This window comes from Camelus ferus, chromosome 8 (assembly GCF_009834535.1).
Source record: "Camelus ferus isolate YT-003-E chromosome 8, BCGSAC_Cfer_1.0, whole genome shotgun sequence".
NCBI classification, from domain to species: Eukaryota; Metazoa; Chordata; class Mammalia; order Artiodactyla; family Camelidae; genus Camelus; species Camelus ferus.
Window position 1 is genome coordinate 61,741,497 of NC_045703.1, and position 26,503 is coordinate 61,767,999.

General features: G+C 38.9%; 1 protein-coding gene across 13 annotated transcripts in view; it reads right to left on the reverse strand.

Moving 5' to 3' along the window:
• SYNE1 (spectrin repeat containing nuclear envelope protein 1) overlaps positions 1-26,503 on the reverse strand; it is a 427,871-nt gene that overhangs the window by 148,343 nt on the left and 253,025 nt on the right. For 12 of the 13 annotated variants that reach the window (XM_032485189.1, XM_032485193.1, XM_032485194.1 and 9 more), the window contains 12 exons: positions 26,056-26,211; positions 23,590-23,742; positions 22,614-22,796; positions 21,617-21,754; positions 17,802-17,987; positions 17,460-17,582; positions 16,842-17,024; positions 15,511-15,654; positions 10,198-10,392; positions 8,971-9,111; positions 2,256-2,423; positions 1,882-2,043 (listed from right to left, as the gene is read on the reverse strand). In XM_032485189.1, the coding sequence (XP_032341080.1) occupies positions 1,882-2,043; positions 2,256-2,423; positions 8,971-9,111; positions 10,198-10,392; positions 15,511-15,654; positions 16,842-17,024; positions 17,460-17,582; positions 17,802-17,987; positions 21,617-21,754; positions 22,614-22,796; positions 23,590-23,742; positions 26,056-26,211 (1,932 nt within the window). The remainder of the gene's footprint in view (positions 1-1,881; positions 2,044-2,255; positions 2,424-8,970; positions 9,112-10,197; positions 10,393-15,510; positions 15,655-16,841; positions 17,025-17,459; positions 17,583-17,801; positions 17,988-21,616; positions 21,755-22,613; positions 22,797-23,589; positions 23,743-26,055; positions 26,212-26,503) is intronic. The other variant, XM_032485199.1, reaches the window with a different exon arrangement.

Here is a 26,503-nt window from a genome sequence, read left to right on the forward strand (position 1 = left end):
AGCTCTGGAAGCTCAAGGCGGACCATCGGGATCCTGCTTTCATGCAGTTCCTAAATCCTGGGGGGCCTGGGAAAGCTCTTTGGGAGCTGTGGTCTGTCACCTGGGACACGAGAATGATGAACCTTGAACAAAGGCGGAGGTGATACCAAAGTACCCAAAGGTAGAGAGAGTCCAATTCTGTAAACCCTCTCCTGGGAGGTCGGCTTCTGATAATCCGAGTGTGTGACAATCAAATTCACTCTAATCCGGCCTTTGGATAATTTATGACAAATCCCTTTTGGTTGCTAAAAGGAAGCTGTAACCAAATGGATGGAAGCTCTCCTGCCCCTCCAGGTCCCGTGAAGCACAGGTTGGCGGTGGAGGGTAGTGGGCAGCAGGGCACACAGAGCCCCAGGGAGCACATTGGGGCCACCTGGACAACCCCTTCAGGTGACAGTGAGGTGGCTGTTGACAATTAGAAAAACAGAGTATCAGTTAAAGAGGACTGGGATGCTCTGGGAAAAACAGCATGGTAGTAGCCACCTAAGACCCTGAGTGTCCTCATGATTGTTTTGATCCAGGTAAACAAAAGTTAATTTTAGTTTTAAATATTTACAGCCCCCTCCCTAAGCCAGATGGACTACAGGTGACTTTAGGATAGCAGAAAGACCCACAGAAGGTTGTTTTTACCAAAATAAGGCCTAAAAATGGATGCTATACACTTGGATCTCTATTTTAAAAAGTTACAAGAGTGTCAGAAACCTGAAACCACTATTTCTCAATATGCTATCTCTAGATGAAATGTTCTCATTTTTGTGTTACACTGCAAGGTCCTATATTGTAAAAGAATGCAGTTTTATCTTAGACTACACACATGAACAGGCACTGTATTCCAAGTTTATCTTGGGTTTTAAAACTATAAAAATGTTAAGTAGAGAAAAGATAAAGTACAGAGTTTCACTCTTAAAGCTGATAAATTTTCCAGTATCTGATAGATACATACATCATATCATGCTTTTATAGCTCTTACTTTTGCATCTAAAAGTATATTTCTTTTCCTCTGCCTCTGACAGGGTCGTCACGTGTTCCTGGTCGGGGGCAGGGAGCATCTTCCTGTATCATGGTGACTACATATTTAGGTGACTGCATGCCTCAGTACCCTTGGACCCAGTAAAACCTGGTTGTGCACTAACAGTACATCTGACAATGTTGCTAAAGCATTAACTAGATTTTAATCTATGCACTTTCTTAGCATGCATCTGTTTCTAAAATAACTTCCATTGAAGTACACCTGATTTACAGTGCATTTTAGCTTGATGCATTTTTAACAATATCTTCCTGAGTCATCTCTGCTTCTCATGTAAAGCTGTAGGGTTGTCTAGTTTACCTTTTAAAGAACGACTCGAGTCTGGGATAACCACAAGACTGTAACTTGAAATCTGTTACTCTTCAACCGCTTCTTTGCCCACTGAAGCCTGAAAGGTATTCTCTTAAGTAATAAAGAGGAGGTGCTGGGCACACACTGGCTAAGTTTCTTCAAATAACAATACCCAGAGAAGGTAGATGAGGTGGGGGTTGGGGGGGTACATTTTATTCTTACAACAGTGGTTCAAAATAAAATAAAAATAATGTGGCGACTATAAGGAAATACATTGTGTGTGATGAAAGTAAAAAAACAACATCAAGATCTGAATTTCTTTCTTCCCCTCTTAGATCTCTCCCTGAACTGGTGGTGGAAACAACCACCGCTTGGAAATCACTTGGAATCCTTTTTACTCTGTAACAACCGATACAGAAAAAAAAGGTCAGCCTGCTCTCTTAAATACATGCTTGGCTGAGCAATCAGCCCTAAGACTGCACCTATTTAATCATGCAGGAAACTGAAGTCATGACTCTTTTTACCTGATGTTCGGCCATCTGGCTCTCTGGACTCCTTCCATGCTCTAGACTCTCACTGAGTTTCATCTCGATGGCCTCCATCTTCGTGGAGATGGACTGGAGGGAGTCCTGGTACTTCTGCTGGCGTTCCAACGCTTCATAGAGTGTGCGCTGCTTTTCGCTGATCTAAAGAGGGAAAGGGATATTACTAAATGTTTCCCAGCCCCTTATCTTCTAGATTACAACACTCCTTTCTTCACTGCTTCACCTCTGTGACTCAACAGAGGGTATTCAACTGTGTATGGGATGTGTAAACATTACACATTTATTTCACAAGACTATCGCCAAGGTAATCGGTGTCTGGTGGGCTTGAACAATTACACACTTTGAAGACTTACTACATTCTTTAAGGTTTCCCAAGAGCGCTGCAAATCATCCAGCTTAGCAGTAGCAGACGGCTCCAGTCCTGGCTCATACAGCTCCTGGGATGGCAACGTGCCGGGCGGTATCTTTGCTGCATCCGTCTGCAACCTCTCAGCAGACAAGGCTTGGTAATAAGCGATGTCCTGTGGGTGCAAAGCACAGTGTTCGATTCTAGAGGAAGCCAAGTTTCAGTTAACACGCTCTGGGTACTACTTGTCATGTGTAGGAAAGGGTTAGGATTCATACCTGTCCCAAGAGGCTACCAACTACTGAATTAAGTTAACTCTCATGACAAGAAGATCATATGAAAGCACACTGCAGTTCCTTTAGAATTTTTCATTCATATAAAAAAAAAACACAAAATTTCAAGTTGCCAAAACTCTTTCCTATTTTATACTTGGTAAGATGGAAATACAAAGAATTTAACTGGTATACATATTTAAAGACCAATTAACCAGTATAGCAAACAAGAGAGTCTAAATGATCTATTTCCTAAAATGCTGTTTAATGTATTGATTAAAGTTTTGAATAATTTTTAAAAACACTTGATTTATATAAAATTTTTCAGATATAGTCAGGCTTTCAATATTTGTGAGTTCATTATTCATAGAAATTAATTTAAATATTTTAATATTAAATAAGGGGAAAATTTAATGTCTCTAAGAAACAAAGAGATTTCCTTTTATTCAATTCCTGGAAGTACACAAAAAAGAGTCAAAGTGAAGGCTGAAAAATGAGGCTTTTACTATTTTTTATTTCTTGGGTAATAAGTAACATTACACATTACATTAGGATTGATAATGGAATCTACTCTATCAAGACAAATAATTCATGTGTTTTTAATTGTTTCTATGGTTGTTTATAAGTATATTCACAGAAACTGAATTGGGGAGTAATTTTCTGGGAATTGCTATTATATTCTGGAAATTGCTATTATAAAGTTCACCACTTTCTCAGCTGCACTGTTTAAGATAAAAAAACCTGAGCCTTATTGATGATAATGTCTTGGTTAAAAGTACGGAAGATGTCCTCTGACACCTGGGAGACCAGGCAGTAGCAGGAAGGAGCCTGGTTCTCGGGGGTCTGGATCAGGGTCGTGTAGCAGAGTGAGTCCAGGCAGGACTCTGACACCTGAGGGGTCGGGACACCTGAGATCCCAGGGGAAACTCTCCTCCTAAGGAGCTGTATAATTGGAGCAAGTCACACATCTCACGCATCGGTTCCCTCGTCTGAACACCACTGGGTGGTTCTGAGAATTCAGTAAAGTGCCGTTTGAGTGGCCATGAGACCTTCTACCCATTTCATTGCTGCTGCTGCTGCTGAGGCTTCCAGATGAGTCCCCATCGCTTACTGATGAGACTGGAACATGGAGACTGGTTCTTTTCCATTCCCAACCCTGTCACTCAACTTGAGTAGATTACCTGGGTGTTTTCGAGTCCTTAACAGGCTTATATCCCTTCATCCTCCCCCGCTTCAGCCCCTTGCACATGATAGACTGACATTACTGAGTTGATTCACCCTGAGTACATTTCTGGCTGCGTCTAAGTTACATAAACACTGCTCTTGCCAACATCTGTGTTTCCTTTGCCCCTTTAACCTCTGCTTCAGTCACTTGGAAAACCCTAACCATGACTCAATCCAACTTTTCTTTCCAGAATACAGGTGCATGCATGCATGCACACACTCACGCAACCAGTCAAAGCCACTGAGATAATCCTGCAACTTCTCAAAAGTCTGTCTCTATTCAGACTCACCTCTAGCTCATGCTTTCTATCATCTTAATTAAGGATGACCCTCCTACCTACTTCCACAATCTCATCTATCTTTGCTTTCTCAAGGATCTTGAACCATTAACAGCCTCTCCCTCTCCACTGACTTTCTCCTATGCAGATAAATAGAGTCAAATCTTTTCCATCTGAAAACAGCTACAAACACTTTTCTGGGGTTTTTTTCTTGCAGGATATCATGTATTAGAAAGCCCTACCAAGCATAATGTGACGGGTCGTCGCACACAAGCACATTTGCACACATATTCATAATCATCATTTCTTCCTTTTCTCCCTTTCGCTTCATAATCCAGTTTCTGGAGATGGTTGTTTACACTCGACACGTACACTTTCTCACCCTGAATCCACACTCTAAATGCCCGATTGGGGTTTGATTCTAGTGACTCCACTGAAAGTGCTCTTGCCACAGGCATCAGTGGCCGTTTTCTGTAACAGAAAATGATTATTTTTCAGATCTCTTGCTTGATGTCTCAGTAGCATTCAATACAATAACCATCTGTCTTTGGAAACACTTTCCTTTTGATTTCTCTGTTCTCCTCCCAGCTCTCTAGTGATTCAGTCTTTCTCTTTTGTAGTTCGGTTTTTTTTTTTCCCCCACTCATTCTTAAACCCTAGCTGTATTTATAAGCTCCAGACTCACATATCCAGCTGTCCATGTTTATCCAACAGTCTCTTCAAACTCAGTATTTCCAAAAAAACATCCAGGAGAAGAAATGGATTTAGGAAAAATGACAAAGTATTATCCATCTTTCAATAAACAGAACTTCTAATCACCTAACTTGGGAATTATTCTCTATTTCTTCCCTCCCCGACCACCCAATGCTTATGTAAGGATAAGGTTCTATTGACGCATACCCTTGCCAAAGCACTGGTTCAAGTTCACATTACAGCAACAACTTCCTAATTCTCAGGTTGCAAACTGGCAGCCTGCAGGCTGACTCTAGCCTGCATACATTTAACTGGGTTTATCCAGTGTTTTAAATTGTTTAAAATTTCTCTTTATCCAGAGAGGGAGCTTTCATAAGAATCCCGACTCGTGGCTTCTCTTGCCAACCAGAAGGTAGGTAAGACTAGACCCTGTGTCCGCATGGCTACAGTAATTCTAACAGAGAAGAGGCTGCCTTGTTGACGTGGGGAGGTGCTGTCCAGGTTGCCAACGTTTCCCCGCTGTTTCTCTCATTCACATCACTAGTCTGGACCAGGCATCAGAGTGTGCAGCTTCAGTCCCTTGCTAGCTTTCCTGGCTCAGGATGTGTCAATCTCCATTCTCCACGCTGACTCAGAATCTGTTCTAAAACTCACTTCTATGCAGAGGCTCTAGTTAAATTCCTTCATTGGTTAACTATTAGCTTCCAGACAAAGTTCAAATTCTTTTGTGTGGGATTCAAGGTCCATCACATGTGTCTCCTGGATCCCTCTCCATCTCATTTCTCCTCCTACCTCCTCTTCCAAATCTATGTTTCTCCAGTTATACTGATATTATCTGCAGTTGCCTTGATGGGCCATCTTCCTTCCTGATGCCTGAAAAACTTCCTATCTTTGCTTCCTTCTGCCTGAAAGACTTCACATCACTCTAGGACACTCCAACTGTACCTAACTTGCACTGCTTTAAAACTAAAGGGGGGCATCCTTGACCCACTGAACTCCAGCCTTTTTAGCTGCTTACTCTGTGTCCTTCCTTAATGCTGGGCTTCCCACCATCAGGGCACTTCTCCCACGCTAGTGTCATCACCGCCTGCTTTCACACAGACTATGAAAAACCACGGAAGTATCACTAATCCTGAGTCTATCATGTGCTGTTTGGCAAATAACAGGCAGGCATATACGTTCATTAAAAATTCTATATGTAGTGGGAGGGAACAGCTCAGCTTAGCATGCACGAGGTCCTGGGTTCAGTCCCCAGTACCTCCATTAAAATAATTAATAATAAATAACAAATAAACCTAACTGGCTCCCCCCTCCAAAAAAACTGAATGTGTAAAAGCACTTTTGTAAACTCTATTATTTTGCATACGTGGAAGGGGGTGTGATTGCTCCCCAAAAGGAAAAGCAAAACGTTGCTTTAAAGTCAAAATTTTAAATTAAATACTCTCTTATAAAGAAGGGCCCACAAAAGAATAAAATTAATTTGTTACAAAAACTTTTTTCCGGCTTGTGTGTGTATGAGGCTTATTAGACAGGAATGACAACTCTTGGTTTCTTAACATATTTTGAAAATATATCACCTTTTGTAGATTAATAATTTGCATCTATTTGAGGACCATGTAGATTCAATAAAACAAAGCAATCAGTCCTAAGTAACCACTAAATAAAGGCAATATATGGCATAGCGAGGAACCACCCTTAGAAATATGTCTCCCGTTGCTTATGTGCCCAAGTTATGAGAGCCATTACCCAGCAGGTACCTAAGTAATTAATATGGAAAAGCACCGCTGCTATTTGATTAGCATTTTCCAGCCTAACGTGTTCTTGCAAAATTAACATCACATTTAACTTTCACAATTTTGTGACTTAAGTAGCGTTGCTTCCATTACAAATGAGGGACTTTCCAGGTACGTTCAGCTTAGAGGAGGAAGAGCCGGGACCCATTTTGAGCTCCTCACCTGGAGCCTGGGATTCTCCCCATTACAACACTGCTCTTTTCAAATTTCTACTTCCCTGCACTCTTCTGAGAAGCCCAAGACCTGGCTCATTTTTAATAGGATCATGAAGCCAGCAGCAAATTCTGGGGCCGCCTCATTATCTCTATCCTCAAGTAAACTAAACTGTTATCACATTTCAGCTAATAGCTACCATCAGAGACAGAACACGCTGACTGTGGGGGGAGTCCGTTAGTTACATAATGAAGATCTCCTTACAGAAGCAGCAAGCACACAGCCTTTTTTTTTTAACAGCTGCGATTTTATAAAGCAGTTATATTTGGCTGCTCCTTGAAACAGCTGTGTACATTTTGTACAGGGTTCTGAGTCTGCAAACTGGAACTTCTCGGAATTCTAGATGTTCACCTCAGTTTCAAGAGAAAATATTGTAAACCCAAGCATCACTGGCCACGTTGCAGTATTTGTTCATTTTCCACTGGCTTATATCACTGGACAAGAATAATGGGACTGTGATGTTGGGGTTGCCTTGTTTGAGGAACACCAAGCATGATATTTTTGCTTTCTAACAGCTTCCTATGAGTATAGCTGTCTGACATGAACTAAAGAAAGATGTTTTCTTTTCCTAGTTTGCAGTTACACATATAAAGTATTTTAGGTTCACAATGTGATTTAATTGATGGTTTCCCATGATGGGGAAAGGTTATCAAAATGGGATTAGAACAAAGCACAATCTTGCTTATAATTTTGGGATTTGATTGAGCTAGACACTTAGTAATCATAATACTTTTGCGTGTTTTATCACTTACAGAACACTTTCACCTGTACATGGAAAGACACTTCACAAGATGTAGCATCAAGACATAATTCTCTAAAAGGGGTATTCTTCCCACAGTGTTCGTCCAAAGGGCAGTGTTCAGCTTGAAAAACTTAAGAACATAAAGCATTTTATAGACGATACATTTCTCTTACACAACAGAAAGCTGACTCTAGCCATATTTCTATGATTCTAATGACATCTGTGACCACAGGGAAGAACACATCATCAAAGGAAGAGCAATTCATGTCTGAAAATCAGAATTTGGAGAACAGCTTCCTAAATCCTCCAGAACACTGTAAACTTCTTCTTTTTTTTTTTTAATTTCTTTTCATCACTTTTGTTATTATTCATCTTATGGCTGCCTTTCTCTCTAAATTACAAGATGCTTGAGGGCAAGGACCGTGACTCTGGGACCCAGCACAAGATTTCATGGCAAGCAGGTGCTCACCATGTATCTGATGAATGAATGAACTCATACCTTCCCTATAGCTATATAGACTTTTACCAAGAGAATTGTTTTATCTAAAGGTTTCATGATTTTATTTTCCTTTTTGGAGGGGTGGAGAGGGGTCCTCTTTATCACAGAAATCCTTCTTTTCAATGCTTCTGCTTTAAAATAAAAATAACATGATTGATTTGTAATAGTGCTTATAGAACATTTGCTCTGTCAACGCTTCTTCCTTGATAATAAATCTCAACTTCTTGAGTAATTTCATAGTAAGGTAGTTAAAAATTTTTTTTTGGTTGTTTTGGCTAAAGGAAAAAAAGAAAGTATTACTCAACATGCATTAAACAATTTTGGCTATTGTAAAAGCATCCTTTTGATTTCTATCCAATTATTTTTCATGAAAACTTTTTGACATATTTAATTTGGTATAATCTGTCATAACAACAAAGTATTATCCCCATTTTATAGGAAATAAAATTTAAGATTATTGAAAAATAAGTAAAAATTTCAAATCTACTTAGGCATTCCAACATACATATACTGAGAGACAGCTTTTAAATTTGTTGACATTAGTTAATAAAGAAAAAAGCATGATAATAGTGAACATAAATTTTCTATCTTCAAAATCTGAGCTGCCAAGTGTCAAAACTATGTTCAATGGATGTTAAAACAGCAATAGAATCACGTTATTCCACAAGGGTGACACAAACATTTCATTTTCTGTTAGGATGCAGTACTCCATCACAGACAGCTGTTAAAACTAAAGCCATAATGCCTTAAAACAGGGCCTTCTCCAGCTATAATTTCCGTGACCTAATTTCTTCTCTCGTCTCATCTCATTTCAGTAGCCTGAGAGAGATGCTGTGCTAAGCCAGCATTGGTCTCACATGACAGTCAGAGTCTGTGCAATATCACACCTAACGTTAACGGTCTGTTGCTCCAAATCTGAGTTTCATATCCACAGTCTAGTAAGAACAGAGAATGGAGTCCTGCATCCGTTCAGAGATCTTAGCTAGAAGAATGCCAAGTGGGCGGTACCTGGTTAACAGAAGCATCTGTATTAGCCACGGGTGAAGGGGAGCGACAGGCAGGTGGAGAGGAAATCTCACTGTTGGTTCCCTCCTCCCCAGACTCCTCAGTGACAGGTGACAGCAAAGTGTGACAGCGACCTGCAGTCATCTGTCACATAAAATGTTGCCCAAAGACATGAAAATAGGTTAGCTATGTTAACAAAAGACCTGGTTGGGGCACAGCTCAAAACAGAGGTAATTATACAACAAAGGTTAGAATTACTGAGACCCAAATTTACATACAAATTCTGTGCGAGTATTTAAAAGTTTTGTCTTCAGGCGAATGTGATGCTAGGAATCATTTGTAAAACAAACCGGGGTAGGGGGTGCATGTCATATTATACAGTTTAGTTGTTGATTAAATATTTCTTTATTTTCCTTTTCTTGATTGTTTGTATCTTTAAAAATAATAATTAAAATCATAAATCATAAGAGAAGGGTCTATGAAATAAAGCTTGAGCTTTTGTGGATATTTCAAATTCCTAATATTCTAGGGAGAGAAATGCACCCAAAGTAATATATTCCCAAAAGAGTCCGGGTATAGTTGGTTACACACTGCCCAAGGCAGAGCACACATGTGTGAAAAATACACAGCAATGGAAAACACTGAGTTACCAAAATAATTAATGCGTTTTAGATGCAAAGTGATGGGGGACTAATGTTGCAGACAGAAAATAATGGAACTTATTTATTTTAAACCAAAGTTAAACTTTGGATTTTCTATTCTCTTATTTTTCTAATATTTTTTTTTCTATATTTTTTAAACACTTATACAACCTGAATACACAAACATATCTAATCAGCCAGGGCTTTAGCTGTAAAAACACACACAAAATATATGCAGTATGATTCTCTAATTCGCCAAGAAAACTAGAGAACTGTGCAAAGGAATTTCAGAGTCCCTGAGTATTACTGTTAAAATTTAAACAAATGCAGGCCGACCTTCAGCACATTAAGTAATTCAGGAATCTCAAACAAACAGTTTCATTTCAACTGTCACTGTTTACAGTGTCAAAGATTGCCCTTGGCCCAAATGTGGTCAGTATTAAGGGGACGTTTCCTCACTTCTAGTCTATAAGACACAGCACTGCTCCCTGAAATAAGCCTCGGAGAGGGGAACCTGAAGCCACCAGCCGAGGGATAGTCAGAAGAGAGCGCAAAGGCGCCCAGCAAACCGGCCTGGACCCTGACTTACCATGACCACAGAGGGGTGGGCCGAGGTCGCGGGGAGGAGCTCCCCGTCCAGGTCCTCCGTCCCCTCCGCCAGCCCCTCCACCTCGGTCACCGTCAGCAGCATGGTGGCGTGCTTGGCTTTCATGGTCAGCATCTTGCACTTGGAGTTCAAAGAGGCGATCTGCTCCTGGTAGCCCTTGATTTTCTGAGCCAGCTCCTGAGGAAACATTGCCCCCACTCCCTGTGTCAGAGCAGCATCAGAAGGAAACAGAACTAGTAGCGTTCATCTTCCTCCAGAGCTGGCCAATGAAATCACAGAGCTGTGCCAGCGGGGAGGCAGGATGTGGACTGTGCGAGCGCCGAGCCTGCCGTGCGCCCCGAGCCAGACCACAGCGCGGCGGGGCCGGAAGAGGTGCTGCGAGCCGGCGGGGCGGAGAGCGGCGCGCCGCGCGCCGGGGCTGCTAATCCTGGGAGACGCTCCGTACGAACCGGGGATTTATGCAACATTAAGGACCGGCAACTTTCTTTAAAACGCCCAAGGAATCTGAGATTGCCAGATGGTTCATGCCATGGAAATTAGGTCATGTGATGACTAAAACTACAAAAAATGCAACTCTCAGCTCTTACCATCCTGAATATGTCAAATAGAGCAGCCATTTGTGACGGGCCTGTCACAAAGTAAGCAGCATGTGAATTCCTGTGACCCTGAGGAATTGCTTTTTTTGTAGATAAGCTAAAGATTGCTTCTGAAACCCTTATTTTTTATGCAGGTTACTTCCAAAGTAAAATTTTGTACTTTCATGTTCCCTCATGTACCCCATCATGCCTCAAATGTTTCTGATGCTTCCCACCAGAGCTTTGAACTGGGAGTTCAGTTCAGTTTTCACAGCTTTTAAATTCATTTGTTGTTGAAAATATGTTTTGAGAGAGAGTGGTTTTAAAACTTTTGCAAAGAGCTAATTGAAAATATATTCTGAACAGTACATAGCCCTTACAAATCGAAAATATTTAAATTCTAAAATAATAATCTAAAGTGGTAATTCTGAAATGTTAAGTTTATACTTTACTTGAAAAATGTATACATAAGTTAAAAAGTGAAAATGTAAATATTCTTTAATTCATGTAAACAAAAACATTAATTCTAAAAATACAAATGTATTTTAGAATTATCAATCTCCAACAAAGTACTTGGTGGGATATTCCAATGGGACTGTAATACATTTACAGACCTCTATTCTTCGTTATACATTCAAAATGCTTTTTGTCCAGTAAATCATTTTTTACTACTTCAGAATCATTTTGGGGTACTTGATTGCCAAAAATATAAAATTCATATCATTTGGTCTGTTTTAAGGGCTTCCCCATAACTAGACTGACCTCATTATGTCTTTTTTGCACTGATCCTCTATATAAGAGCCCCTCACTGCTGCACACCACGTTTGTTCCCATTCTCTCCTCCGTGCCTTTCTTCACACATTTACATTTATAGTGCCTCCTACCCACTCCTGCTACCATTCCAAAATTTCAAAATCTCTGTCTCTAAAAAGGCCTCCTAGAGTCTCCTTTTATCTACTTCTCACCACTGTAACCCATAATTACATTGCTGGTAATTCACTCCACCCCTAAAGAAGGCTTTTAAAACTATATATTAATGACAAGGTTTGTCTATTTCAGCCTGCACACAGTAGGTGCTCAACACATCCAGCTGAATAAAGTCTAATTCATGATAGATAAAGCAGGTATCTGAATCATGAAGCAACCAGGAAAAAAAAAAAAAATCCTTAATCTCAGTGGATTAGACCAATCTGGTGTACAGAGAAGTTACCAGCTTCCATTTCAAACTCACAATGTTCTAAAACAGCTCCCTGAATGTTCTGCAGTAAGTGCTAAAGGAATTAGGGGTCCTAGGACTGTTAGTTTTCATCCTGTTAGAGTCAAGCCTCTCTATTCATGCTCCTTCACCCAAAAAGCTGTCATTTAGTGTTTGTACAAAACACATTTTGTGATAGTCTTTAAAATGATAGTGTGTGTATACACACACAAACTAGAGCTTTGAACTTGACATTCAAACTAGAGCTTTGAACTTGGAAGTTCAGAAACAAACAAAATGACAAGATAACAAAGTGGTATCGATGTGTGCATAGGTGTATGTGTATATGTACACACGCACATACACACACACGCAAACACACCATGTTATTATTGCTGTCATTTTGCTTCTCCCCTTCCAATCAAAACTGACTGGGTGGAAAGGAAAACAGTCCAGCAGAACTCAGCAGGCAGCCTACCTTCTTAACTTCTAGTAGAGAAGTACAGGATTTTTTAAAGCAAGAATTTAAAAAGTAGAAATCATCACCTTGTTACCTTTCAGGGTTGTAGATACTTAATTAAACCTAATAGGGTTTTTAAAACAGTGATCAACGGCTGTTTACCACATCTGGTCTAGTACCTAACAGATGCGTACTCTGTAATAATTAGCTAACAGGCACGGAGGGAAGACGTCTACCAGTGAGCTGGACTCCTTGAATTCTATATGTTTTCATTGGAAAAGTTGCCAAGCCTTCTGACTATGGTGAGATCTGAGGAATCTGTGTGGAGCAGAGTTAGTCCCAGTCCTTCCACCTCCATGCCAAGGGGACAGGGACGGCCATGGCCCCTCCTGCCGCATCCCACACAGCACACTCATCACTAACGGCTGTTTCCTAAATCAAATTTCTCAACTTATTGTGTGTAAGACTCACCTGGGTTGTTTGTTATAAATGCAATTCCGGTCTCAGCTTCAAAAGATTTTGACTTCCGAGGCTTATAGGAATCTGCATTTTATGGTTATTTCATGTGAATCTCTAGGAAAAACAACTCTCTAGAACTTTCTTTGGTAAGAATAAACCTGCCTATATCCCAGTAACTCTGTGGGTTGGTGGTCAAATCTGCCAAATTAAAATGGGGCACTCAAGGGTTAGTGTGTTCCCCATTCTCAGGAAGCATGTGTATTTTTTACTTTCTACTGATCATTTCTGACAGTGATTACACGGGATGAGCATCCAGGTGGGAATTTCAGGTCCAGCGGCCGCTCTGAGGAAAGCTGTCTGCTGGGGGACAAAGGGCTCTCAGTATTCTCTCCTATGATTTACAAGTGACAGGATAAAATTTTCCTAATTAAATGAACCATCTGAAATATTATAGGAAAACAATGTGAATTCCTTAGAACGGAATAAATTATCAGTTATTGCTATTAGTTAAGGGGATCCATATGGAAACTAGACTCACTCCAAGATTGAAATTCCATTAGAAGCAGATTGAAAATACAGGGAAAAGCATTCCTCCAAAATTTGATGTTATAAATCAGGCTTTCCCCACACAGCGCTTTCCTTCCTGTGTTTGTTTTACACACACAATGAGCCTCACACAGGACTACGTCATGGTAAATATGAAAATGCAATCTAAACCATGTGACAAAACTAACAAATGCCTACATTAATGTTGGGAACTGGGAGGAGAAACTGTGACAAGATGAACATATCACTGAACAGGAGCCAGGGGACAGTCCAGGGCTGACTGTGCTGAGAGCTGGCTCTGTGATGACCTTGGGCAAGTCACTCATTTTCCCAGACCATCATTCTTCTCTTTTATGCAATGAGGTAGCCCCAACAGTTTCTGCTGCCCTGGAAAAATTATGGAATTTGGAGCCAAAGTTACTAAAATAGAACCTGATTTCTATCAGTTACTAAATTTGGAAGCTCAGGAAGTCATTTAAAAAAAAATCAGTTTCTGTTTTCTTATCAGTAAAATGGAGACAATAAAAAAAGTCCTTACTCACAGGGTTGTTATAGAAGATAATGTAAAACTTTGCAAATTGTTTTTAAAAACATAAAACAAAAAACTGTAATAATAATAGTTAATTGTTATTCCAGACAAGATTTTTAAAAAGTTTTTCTGTACTGTGATAGAAATGTTGTTACAATGAAATTCTGGATCTTACAAAATGGTATTAAAAATCATCTCAATAGCCAGGGGAAGGGTACAGCTCAGTGGCAGAGGGTGTGCTTAGCATGCACAAGGTCCTGGGTTCAATCCCCAGTACCTCTATTAAAAAAATAATAATAATAACAAATAAATAATCTTAATTATCTCCTTCCCAAAAAATAGTTTCAAAATAAATTTTTAGTATATAATCTAATGTGTGACTTATATGAACAGTGTTTCAAATATTTGCAAAACATATTTTCATTTAACCAATGGCATAAGAGAAATGAGTAGTTAACATGTATGATATCTACAGAGTAGGAGTAAATGCAGATGGGATATTTATTTACATTGTTTTGTAAATCATATATAAATATGGGATCGATGCATTGGATGTGACAAGAAATTAAAGAACTGCATTTGGAAAGGGGAGCAGTGAGACTTTTCCAACCTTAAAAAGCAACAATTGAATCTTCGGAGAAACTTACTATGGTATTTGGTTTGGAAAAATTGTTCTTCTGACAAAAAGTTAAAACAGATCAGTTGGAAGGATAAACTAAACATCTGTCCTTGGCACAAAGAAAGAAAATGCATCCTCTACCCTGGTCACATTCCAAAATTCATGATGCTGTGAGCCAGCCCCTAAAGTAAAGAGTAAATGTGATCTATACAAGAATTGACAGGTCAGGAAAGGAAATTCACTCACTCCTAAGTGTCGAGGGGCTGGAACACTCAAGGTCTATGATCTCTGAGACCAGATATGCACAGGGGGCGTCCGAGTCCTAAGGTCACAAAGATGCCAAAGGTACAAGGAAGGAGGCACTTTTGAAAATGGGAAAGATGCTAACAGGCATACTGGGAATCAGCAAAATAAACAACATGGACCATTATCTGATTTTGGTATAAAAAAGAACAAAAAACAAAAAACAGCTGATATGACCTACATGTGAAAGAGCAAATGGTTTTCTTTGAAACATGAAACATCTCTTCTTTTTAAAGAGGGCCATCAAAGCAGCAAGACCTGGAGCACTGCTGTTCCTTGCAGTCTATAAATCCAGGGGGTAAAGTGTGTTTTGGTGTCTGAACTGTGAGAATGCTGCAGGAGGCAGTTGGTGGGTTGTGGCGGAGATACGTCATGAGCGTCATGTGAGGAGGTTTTGGAATCAAGGGGAAGACTCGTGCTATGTACTGGGTCTTGGAAAGAAAGGATCAGCAAAAATAACCTTCAAAATGCAAAGAGGGCTAAAGAAGCTACCCAAGAACCCAACGCATTACGCCCCCAACAGGGAAAACCCTTCTCTCTCATTCACTAAAAACGAATCACATATTCTCATCAAACCAGCGTCCTGCCCCCGAACTTCGCTTGTCTTACCTCATGCCGAGAAATCTGGGCTTGCAGCTCCTGGATGTTGCTGGTGGCCACAGGCTTATCCTCAATTTCCCTGTGAGCTCCTTCTATGAGCTCCTGGAGGTGCTGCATTTCTTGCTCATATTGTTCATACTGCACCACGGCCTCCTTTGGGAAAAAAAAAATGTGTGAGTACCTTGCTGTATCAGTAACTGTGTGAGTGATTCTGCGCTGCAGTCTGTCAAACGATCGGGCTCATTCCCATTTACCTCTGCCTCAGGGAACTGAGAAAGGATGGGGAAAATTCCCAGATGGTTCAAATCCCCAGCTTTACTCAGATCTGTCAGAGCCTTCTCTCTAAAACATTTTGCCGAGACCATTGATGGACTCAAAACCGTTAAGTGCCTAGATCCTCTCTCTTCTCCCTATTGTCCTAAAGAATGCAATGTCATGAACGAGGCAGGACGTGGTAGGAAGTGGTAGGAAAAACAGGATGACTTCATTTTTCCATCAAAGAAATACTGAATGTATATGTAAGGCACTCGGCTAAGTGCTGGAGTAGGAGATATAAAAATGAGTTAAGCATGACTTCGCCCTTCGGGAATTTACTGTCTAACAAATTACAAGATGATACAAGTAGAGTTGACCAAGTAGACCATTACTGATTTAAAAAAAAAAAATCTTTTTTTTAACAGAGGTACTAGGGATTGAACCCAGGACCCCGTGCATGCTAAGCACATGCTCTACCACTGGGCTCTACTCTTCCTCCTATTAGTGATTTAATAAGAGGACGTGTATACAATTTTTGGATAAAGTAGGTGAAATATTAGTTGGAAGAAGATGTGAGATAAAGAGTGTCATTTCTTCCTAGTAAATAATTTTTCTATTTTTGGGTACGGAGACTAAGAGTTATAGTCAGGTGTACTTCTCAAGCAATAAAATGCATTTATTGCGTCAATAAGCTGAAATGAGAAAAAAAATTCTGTAATAAACACTAGCAGTAAGTCAGACTACAAGGTCCTAGATGATTTCCACATGAATAATAAAAAATAAAAATATATGATTGAGTATAAAATCATAAGCAGTTACTTATTTTAAAAAAAATTACTAAAAGACAGGTTTCACCAAAGGATATTTCCTATAGAGCTTTCCCCAGGTTTTTGTGGGTGATCCAAATGATAGCATTTCATCTCCTTATTTTATATAACCACAACAATCTGTCATACTTAACACTCTGGATATGTTTTGATGGCTAAGCCCACACAACGCTAAGAAAAGAAGCTCGTGACTCATTTGCCGTTGCTCTGCTGGCATGGGGACCGCCTGCAGATGCGGGCTCGTCCAGCTGCACCTGCCTGCATGATGTTGCACTGCTGGATCGCCGTGTGCTGGAGCCGACTGGCCTCCTCCTGCAGGTGCAGAGCCGCATGGCAGAGCGGCAAGCTGGTGACCACATCCTCGGGGATCCGGAGCGCGCTCTGGCAGGTCTGCACTGCGTGGACTTTTGGCTTGAGTGACTCCATCTCAGACAACAAATGCTGAAAGTGCATGTTCATATTTCACAATTTACATTTTCAACTTTTATATTTTATTATAAACTTGTTATAAAATTATTTATATATAAAATATACCTCTTTTATACTGAAATTTTATATTTTAAAATATTTTGAAATTTTTAATCTTAAGAGTTTATTTCATAAGCAAGAGACATTTATTAAATTAAAGCTCTGTCACAAGTTATAAAAATTTCCAAGGAATATATTTTTTCAAATAATGCATACAGTATTATGCTGGACAGCAGAAATTGACACAACATCGTAGGCTGACTATACTTCAATAAAAAAACAATACAAACAAAAGAGTGCATACAGTGCTAACTAAGACTATAACTGAGTTTAGAAATCATTTTTCCTATCTTTTAAAAAAAAAAATAGAGTCCCCCCACTCATTTCCCCTGAATTATTTTTGCTTACCTGTCGATGAGAGAGTTGCTCCTTGAGACTAAGACGTCCAACTTCTGGAGAAGTCAGGGTTGTCTGGGCTTGCTCCAAAGCAACTTGTAAGTTTCTGAGCTCTGTTTCAAATTTTTTCATGTCCTGTAGGGTAAAAGCAACATGAATGTCAATACATAAGCACTTGAAGTCCAAAGTCACAGATGGAGATTAACATCACAGTCAAAAAAGCTCATCAAAGGTGAGAACTTTATCTCCACCATAACACCATCATTGTTTTTTTTTAATGATAGACTTTTCAATTTAAATTCCTTTTTTTTCCTTTTCTTTCTTTCTTTCTTTTTTTTTTTTTTTTTTTTTTACCTTGGCAGCATCGTGGAGATTCTGCAAACGAATTTTGATCATCTGCCGCAGCTCCTCAGTCTCCCGTCCCAACTCTGCCACTTGCTGAGACATTTTTCCTGTATGGTACACACTATCGAGGGACTGTAATTTCTCAGTCATGGCTTCCAGATCGTTGTCAATCTCCTCAGATTCTTCCAGCATGGTCTAGAGTGAATTATGGACATTCATAACATTGACGGGCGGCAGAGAGGTAGAGGTAATCAATACGGCGTCGTGTAAAGACCATCACACCGGGAAGGGAGGAAGCAGATGCGATGCACAATTCCCACGCGCACTGTGAAGGTCCTCTGTGTCCTACGGGGTTTACCCGTCAAGACCCTCTCCCCACTTACTGTTGCCCCTTTTTCACAGGAAAAGAAATCAAAGTTCAGGAACTGTAAACAATTGTTGAGGCCACATGTGTTGGCTAGTGTGCTGTCTGCCACCCCCAGCTGCTCCCTGGTGGGGTCAGGGCACGGGTACTCCAGCAGAGGCGATGCTCTGACACACTGGGTATCTTCATAGGTCACTGGGCCCACCTCTTCTCATAGTCAAACCAGAGAGATGCTTTTCAGCTCTCATATTCTACACCTAAGATCTAAGCATATATCGATCTAAGAAATAAAAGTAAGGCAAGAACATTACAAAAATCTGCTTTAAGTGAGACAAAGGGGTGGAAACTAGTTGGCATAAAGCACAGCGCCTGTCATTCAGGAGAGTGTTGTCTACTGGGACTAATGATAACATAAGTGGAATAGGAAGCATACGGCAGGCACTCTGTGAGCACATGAAAGGGAGGAAAGGGTTAAGGATAACAGAAGTGAGATCTGCTGCCACTTGCAGGAAGGTTGGGAGAAGGCTTCCTGGAAAAGCCATTGCCATTTTGGAGCTGAGTCAGAAGAATGTGTGTATTTAAGCAGTTGGGGAGGAAGACACGTGACATTTTATGCCAAGGGAACAGCATAAGCAAAGGCACAGAGGTGAGTGAGCACAAAGTGTGCAGTTACTGGGGTGTGTGATGTGCCAAGTGAAGAAATGGGAGATGGGATGTTACTCTTAGGTGATAAATCCTTATTTTTAAAGATAAAGTACATTTAATTTCTCACAATAAATATTATATATATTATACAGCATATTATATATATATATATAAAATGAAGGTTGGAAAATATTGAAAATATAAAGAAGATAAAATATTCTATAATCCATCTCTCAGAGATAACTTTAAAGAGATAACTGCTGTTAAGTCGGGTATAATTTTAGGTAACTGAGATCACACCATACCTATAATTTTCCATGTGTCTTATTCACTTGACATTAGAGCACATGTATTTTCTTCTTGTGAATTGTTTTTGAATGAGATCAGGTAGTTTTAATTAATTCCTAAGGCAGACATGGGAAAACTCCCTGAAAAGTGTGTACAGGCTGAGTTCTCTCCTGAGCATCAGTGTGAGGTCACCACCAATATCTGCCATCTGTCCTCCCATGTCCCTCCATGCACTCAACCCACCCAACTGCCCAAGTCAAAGAAACCTGGGAACTGTGCTTGGCTCCTTCCTCTCTTTCACCCACATCCAACAGTCTCCGAGTCAGGAATTCTTGCTCAGTAATACTCCTTGATTTTGTCTTCTCAGCCTCCAAAGAGAAGCCTTGACGTGGTCTGCTAGGGTACTGAAACCACCTCCCGTGTTGTCTTCCCTTCACAGGTCTGTTTTCCACAGGCTTCTAAGTCATCTTTCTTAAAACATGAGTCTGAACTTGCCACTGCCTGCAGAATCTGTCAAAGGCTTAGAGTGACTTTAGGAGAAAGTCCAAATTCCTAACAGGCTGTCATAATCTTTTCCTTCTCTCTCTTTCTTCTCTCTTATGCCTCTTTCCGGCTCCCCTGAGACCTCCTCCCCAGATCGCACCCTCCAGTGCGCCGGGCAGATCACTCACTCTTACTGCTGGGATTTCAATATGCGTTTTTGTCAAAAACATTCTACAACACGCAGGCTGTGTGCATCTTTTAGGATTCAGCCCAGAATCACGTTTTCCTAAGAAGGCTTCCTTAATCTTTTCCAACCCTGGGCAGTCTGGTTAGGCATCGTCCTGGGAGCCCCCTCTGCATCCTGGCCCCTGCCTTTATCACACTGCATTGTGCTGTCTAGATCTGCCTCTCTGTCTCCTGCCCCTCTTTAATTACCAACACCCTTGGGGAAGGACAAGGAGTTTTCTTTGTATTACAAATGTCTAACAAAATTCCTAGCTTTGGAAAGCACTCTATGAATGTTTATGGAATGAATAAATGAATGAAAGCAGGAGCTAGTTAAAAAAAATTTTTTTTAAAACCCTCATGGTCATTTTAAAGACTGCATCATATCTTCTTAAATCCAAAAATTTACTCAGAAAACTTGCTTGACATTTAAGTTTTCTTTAAAATTCCAGTAGAGTTACCAGTACTCATAAAATAGTTTCTACATTTTGGATTACAGAGTAGTAACATTTTGATGATCATGATCCATTTTGTCAATTGTTTTTCAGAGAGGTTTTACCCAGTTACCGGCAGTGTTTGAGAGCTCTTACCTCCCTAAATATGACCTTTTAAAAAACAGTGTTAACTTGATAGTTAAAATGCTCCCTCTCTTTTAAATTTGCATTTCCAGATTTCTAATGAATATTTTTTCATGATTTGCAACCACTTGTAACTTAAGTCTTGTCTGTTCATGTGTAAGCATATCCTTGGGCAAAACAACTCTCTAGTTACTTAAGAAATATTTCTTGAGAGGAGCACGCAAGATTGATTAGAGAAGAAAGATAACTACAGGGAAACCAATTAGGAGCCTGCTAAAGCATTCCCAGAAGGAGAAAATGAGACTTTGATCTAGAACCCTCTCAACTGGAATGGAAAAGGGGATGGATTTAATGGATTTAAAAGACACAAGTATTCATAAGTTAGAATAAAAGAAAGAGAAACTCTAAAATGCTTGAGGATACCCATGTAACTTAAATAAAAATCATTTTGTATTTGGTTGCAAAATAACTGGGCTATTACTGGTATCTAATTCAAGCCTAAATTATAAAAGGATGAAATAATTTCCTGGATGATACAACCAAGAGAAAACTTCAAAGGAAATGAAGTCAGGCAGCTCCCACGTGGTATGCATGCATCACTGGCTCCGAGCTGAGCCCTGCTTCCTGTGGAAGGTCAGACCACTGCGACCAGGCAGAAGGGCTGGAAGGAGGAGGCATGCGATTGAGGCTCTGGCTGAGCACTCAAGTATCAGGTAGTGTGCTTGATGTTTACACATGTGTTAAACCATTTGATCCTCATAATAATTCTGTGATGTAAATATCATCTCCGTCTCCATCTTATTGATGAGAAGACTGAATTCAGAGAGGCAAAGTCATTTACTGCAAACTTGGTTTTCCCAATAGTCTGAGTCTAAATCCTATAATCTTTCCACAGGTCCCTACATCTCTTCATGGGGAAAAATTTCCCACCATATACTTGTGTGTAACTCTTTCAAAGAAGCTGCAAAAAAAGAGTCCTATCTGGATGACTATTTTTAGATTCATGGAATGGAAAGTCTAGGCGAGATAGAGAATTTTTATTTATACAGTCTTAGGAAATCTCGTGGATAGCTACTTTCTTTCAAATCACTGGACAAATTGCTAAGGCCACCTCAGCTTTCTTTTTCCCTGGCACCTACAATAATTTTACATTATGGCCCTCTAAATTTTCTTTCAGTCTAGACAGTTAAATCAAATTATTCTCTTAGTTACTCTTTGAAACTTCTTTTTCCCAAAGTTACCTGATGTGAAATGTATTGCTCCCGAAGTTGGCTCGCTGAATTCCATGCAATCTTTCCATGTACCAAGACTTTAGCTTTCTCAATCCACTTCAGAATTAACTCAAGGATTTCATTGTATTCTTCTAAATGGGATGCTGCCTGAAAAATCATTAGCATTCAGATAACAAATGTAAACTCTCTTTCTTGAGCTAGAACTCAGACTTCAACCTCTCTTTGGATACAGTAATCCTAGAAGTTGATCATTATAATGTCAGTGATATTTAAAGGTACCATGAAAAATAAGTTCCTTATTGAAAAATCTATCAAGGGCTTTCCTGTGACTTTAGGATAAAATTCAAGTTCTCAATATGCTTGAATAATCTGTCTTTCAAAAGAATTCTCCATTTCTGTCTCTTATTCCTCTACCCAGCTCTCCTCCATTTGTCCTTCCACGCTCTGTCTTCACTGAGTAACGAGGTGGGAGGTGGGAATTACAGGTTTCAACATCATAATTTATTGGTTGCAAATCCTGATTTAACTCATCTCCGATTGCAGAAAAAAAAAACAATCAATTTGCAAAAGTTCACTCTATCCTTAACAATTATGATGATGTATGACCAGAACCTATTAAATAAAGGCAAAAATAAATAAATAAATAATATAAAGCTTTATACATGTCTATAAAACTTGAAGACCTGAATTTGCCCCCAAAGTGGTTTTAGAAAACATGTTAATGGATGGGTATTCATTTTACAAAATGCTTCTCCAGTTCACAAAATATTCACCTCAAAAGTCCATTTACATGACCACCTCTGTCAATTAATTTACAATATGGTCTGATACAAAATAAAAGCAGCTTTACACGGAATCTTAGGAATCCAGGCATGGTATGAAATAAGCTACACTTAAATTGCTCTCATTATTGTCAATATTGTCTTTTTACTTATTTTTAAAAGAGAAGGCTAGAAAACTGAATTTCTGCCTTAGAGAATTTTGATGCCTGGCCTGGGAAACATACCTGGCTGAGCTTGGAGAGCCGGTTCTCAGCCTGCCTGATGGTCTGCTGGTGAAGTTCAGTCAGTTTTCCTATCTTCTTGGCCAGTGGTTTACCTAGTTGGCCATTCTGTTCCGAGAATTTCTGTACTGCTTCATTGAGTTCCATTAATTTCAAGTTACAGCATTCTAACTCCTCTCCCAGAGCCTAAATGGTCATCAAAATGAATGAACATTAGACTACAGAAAATGTTTCTCCAGACTTTCCAAGATCAAAAGAATATATTTTAAATAATTTTTGTAAAAGTCAAATATAATAAACAATAATTCTACTACTATGATCAACTCCCTTCTGTTTCTTCCGTTGGAAAGGCAGAACAGGATGTTTTGTAACCCTGGTGTTTATTTCCTATGAGGCTGAGAGAGCTAACATTTTCCTCCTGTCCCACCCAAAAAGGATTAGTCACTTGACTCACTGACAGAGTGAGAACACAAATTGAACTACCAAGAACGTCCTTCATTTTGAAAAGTATACACTTGTATTCCTAAACCATCATTTAGTCCTTTGACACTCTTCTCTCTTACCCACACATGCATGTCTATTTATTAATACAGTTTAATCTTGATAATAAAGTATACAATGTGGAGGGGGAGGGATATAGCTTAGTGGTAGAGTATGTGTTTAGCATGCATGAGGGTCTGGGTTCAATTCCCAGTACCGCCATTAAAATACACATATATACACAACAAATAAAAAGATAAACCTAATTACCTCTCTAAAACACACTGCCCCCCCCAAAAAAAAGACAATTACAAAATGTAAGTGGATTTATACTATTGTATTTATAAAATTTCTTTACTGCCTGTCTTTACTGTCTGGGTTTAATGAAGCCTGCTAATCAAGAAAGCTTTTTTTCCCTATATCCTCAAATAAACTAATGCACCCAAAATATTTAATTCATTCAGTAGCACCCCTTATATTTCCACTTCTCCTTCCTTACCTTTTGGTCAGTTTTAGCTTGAACTAAATTATCTGTCTTTGCTCTCAGCTTGGTTAGAATAGTTGTGAGATCTTTGGCTATCTTCTGAATTTGCCGGCTGAATTCCTGACTCATGGCCTTGCTTTGTTCAACTTCTTTTACTTTGTCCTGGATCTGAATAATGAGTGAGAACAGCAAAACCAACCGTGGTTAAAAACGGATAATTAAAGCTGAAAACCTCCACCTGCAGGTGTTGCCAAGAGACACTTTAGGTCATCCATCCTGCTTTGGCATCGGCCAGCCACATGCAGCAAGGTTTTCCCTGCAGCCTTACCTGCCACATTTTGACATATTCACTGCACTCTTTCTGCTGCTATTTCACCAAAGGGACAAGCAATGCATGTAAGTGATTCACTCGTCAAATGTGAACAGATAGACAGCAGTGTAGATAACTGAGTTTGAATTCTGTCTTCTCCATTTACTAACTTTGTGACCTTAAGCACACAGGCTCTTCTAAGCCTTTTTCTTCATAAAATGGAAAGCTCTTCTAGATGCCTGGGGGCACACAAATTTGTTTCCATGCATCTTTTCCTAAGTGCTGTTTAATGATGCGTTAATTCTTTTTCTAATTTCCAGTTACCTCCTTATAGTATGACAAAAAAGCTTTAAGCACATCCAACAGAAAAGAAGGTGAAAAAGACAGTTAACATTTACAAATTTCTAATGGCTTTGGTTTGGTGATAATAACATTCACATTTTGCTTACAATAAAAGGTTGAAGAGAAGATGGTAAATAAATGTTTCTTTATATAAATGAAAGATTTTAAAAAATCTCTTTAAGTCGTGGGGATGTAATTACAGCATGGTGATTATAGTTAATAATCCTGTTAAATGCATACTTGAAAGTTGTTAAGAGAGTGGTTCTTAAGTATTCACCACAAGAAAAAACTTTTTTTGGTAACTATGTATGATGTTGAATGTTAACTAGATTTATTGTGGTGATCATTTTGCAATATACAAATACCAAATCAAATCTCTTTAGTAGCAAGGAAATACACCATTAAAAGAGTAGTTTTTTAAACTTCATTATTTTGAGTTGAGTGCTAACATAAATGGAATGTACGTGAGTAACTCTATCATAGGGAAATTTATCCAGAGAAAAAGAAAACTGAAATTTGAACTTTTTTTAAGATCTGAACTTGCCAAGTCATCCTTCCCGATAGACCTTCCAACGTCTAAGAAGGAAAACCAAAAAGAAGATTAAATACTTAAAATAGAAAAGAGCATTTTAGTTTAGGTCAAAATTATGATGCAGTAGAGTTAATTTTGATGAAATTTTGTAAACACTTTGCTTTATACATTGGACAGTCTGAAAGGTACAGCACACTTACAGGAATTTTATAGTTTCTACAATGCAATACTCCTTTCCTTTTCACGTAGCAGTTTAGAATTATGCTATTTGTCTTCCATAGACCAGTTTTAACTAAACTGCTTTAGCATTATGCCACCAAGAAGGTCCTAGGATCAATTCTGTTTTCATACAGAAGCTACTGTCAGTACATAAAAGTGTGTCCTCTTTATGAGACTGAAGATAGAAATCTCCCTCTGGTCTCTGTACTATAAATGACTATGTATCACTTTGTTTAAAAAAAAAAAAAAGATTTGTTTTAAAGTTACTTATACACGTATATTATGTTTCATTCCCTTCTTTGGTTGTTTGGAAGTTAGAGTTAAACTGGGCTTCCTCTAGACAGAATACAGGATCTGACCCCGTGCACTTTGGGTAGCAACCTCCTTCCTGGTTTTACCTTATTTTTTTAACTCTAACTTTCCCTTTCCTCAAATATCTTCACCTTCTTTATCTTTTTGAACTGTCAACTAAAATAACAAATAGGAGAGTGCCTGGCAGACTCTGGGTATTCAATAACTATTTGTTGAATACATGAAATACATCTTTTTTTTTGCTTCTTTGAGTAATTTTTTTTTTTTTAGAAAAAGGTGAGGGGAAGCAAATAAATTATCTTTACTGTTTGACACTATTGTTCATGTCTAATATCATCTCATATGTTTCTTGCCTATGAATAAGACCTTTAACTTAATATTATTGATCTTTTAACTGTTTCTATGAAGACATGATTGTGAAAATTAAGAACTCTATATAAGGGTACTGAGCCAATAAAAGAATGGAAAGGCATTCTTTTTTTTTTTTATTTTTTAGTTCTAATAAATTGTACTTTTATTTTTATTTTTATTTTTGTTTTTTGATTTACAATGCTGTATTCATTACTGGTGTATAGCATTGTGATTCTGTTACACATACACACACACACACACATATATATATTCTTTATCACATTCTTTTTCATTACAGGTTACTAGAAGCCACTGAATATAGTCCCCTATGCAAACAGTAGGACCTTGTTGTTTATCTATTCTGTATATGGTGGTTTGTATCTGGAAAGGCTCTCTTTCTTGATCATTGGTTTACCTGATCATGGATAGTTCCTAGGTCCAAGACCACTTCAGCTAGCTGAAGGGAGAGTTCAGATGGTAATATAGTATAAAGATCAAGGTATTTATTCTTCTGTTCTTCAGCCATTTTCTCAATGTTCTGTCGGTGATTTGTGGCTTCTGTCAGGAGAATCTGAAGAAAAGATCAACATAAATTTCTGGGAGCCTGATAAGGAAATTGATTTTTATGGGTACAGAGACAAGACTATGCATTGCTCATAAAAATGTGATTAAGTATGGAATTAGAGAAACACATTGACAAAAAAACCAAACTTTTCTTTGGTCTGTGAATAAGAAGCACGTCTACTTTATACAGAACAAAAGAAAGTCCCATGAAATAATACTAAAAGCCTTTTACATTACACATTTCTGAAAATTTTAAATTCAGTGCTCCATTGAATATAAACAAACATAAATTTAAAATC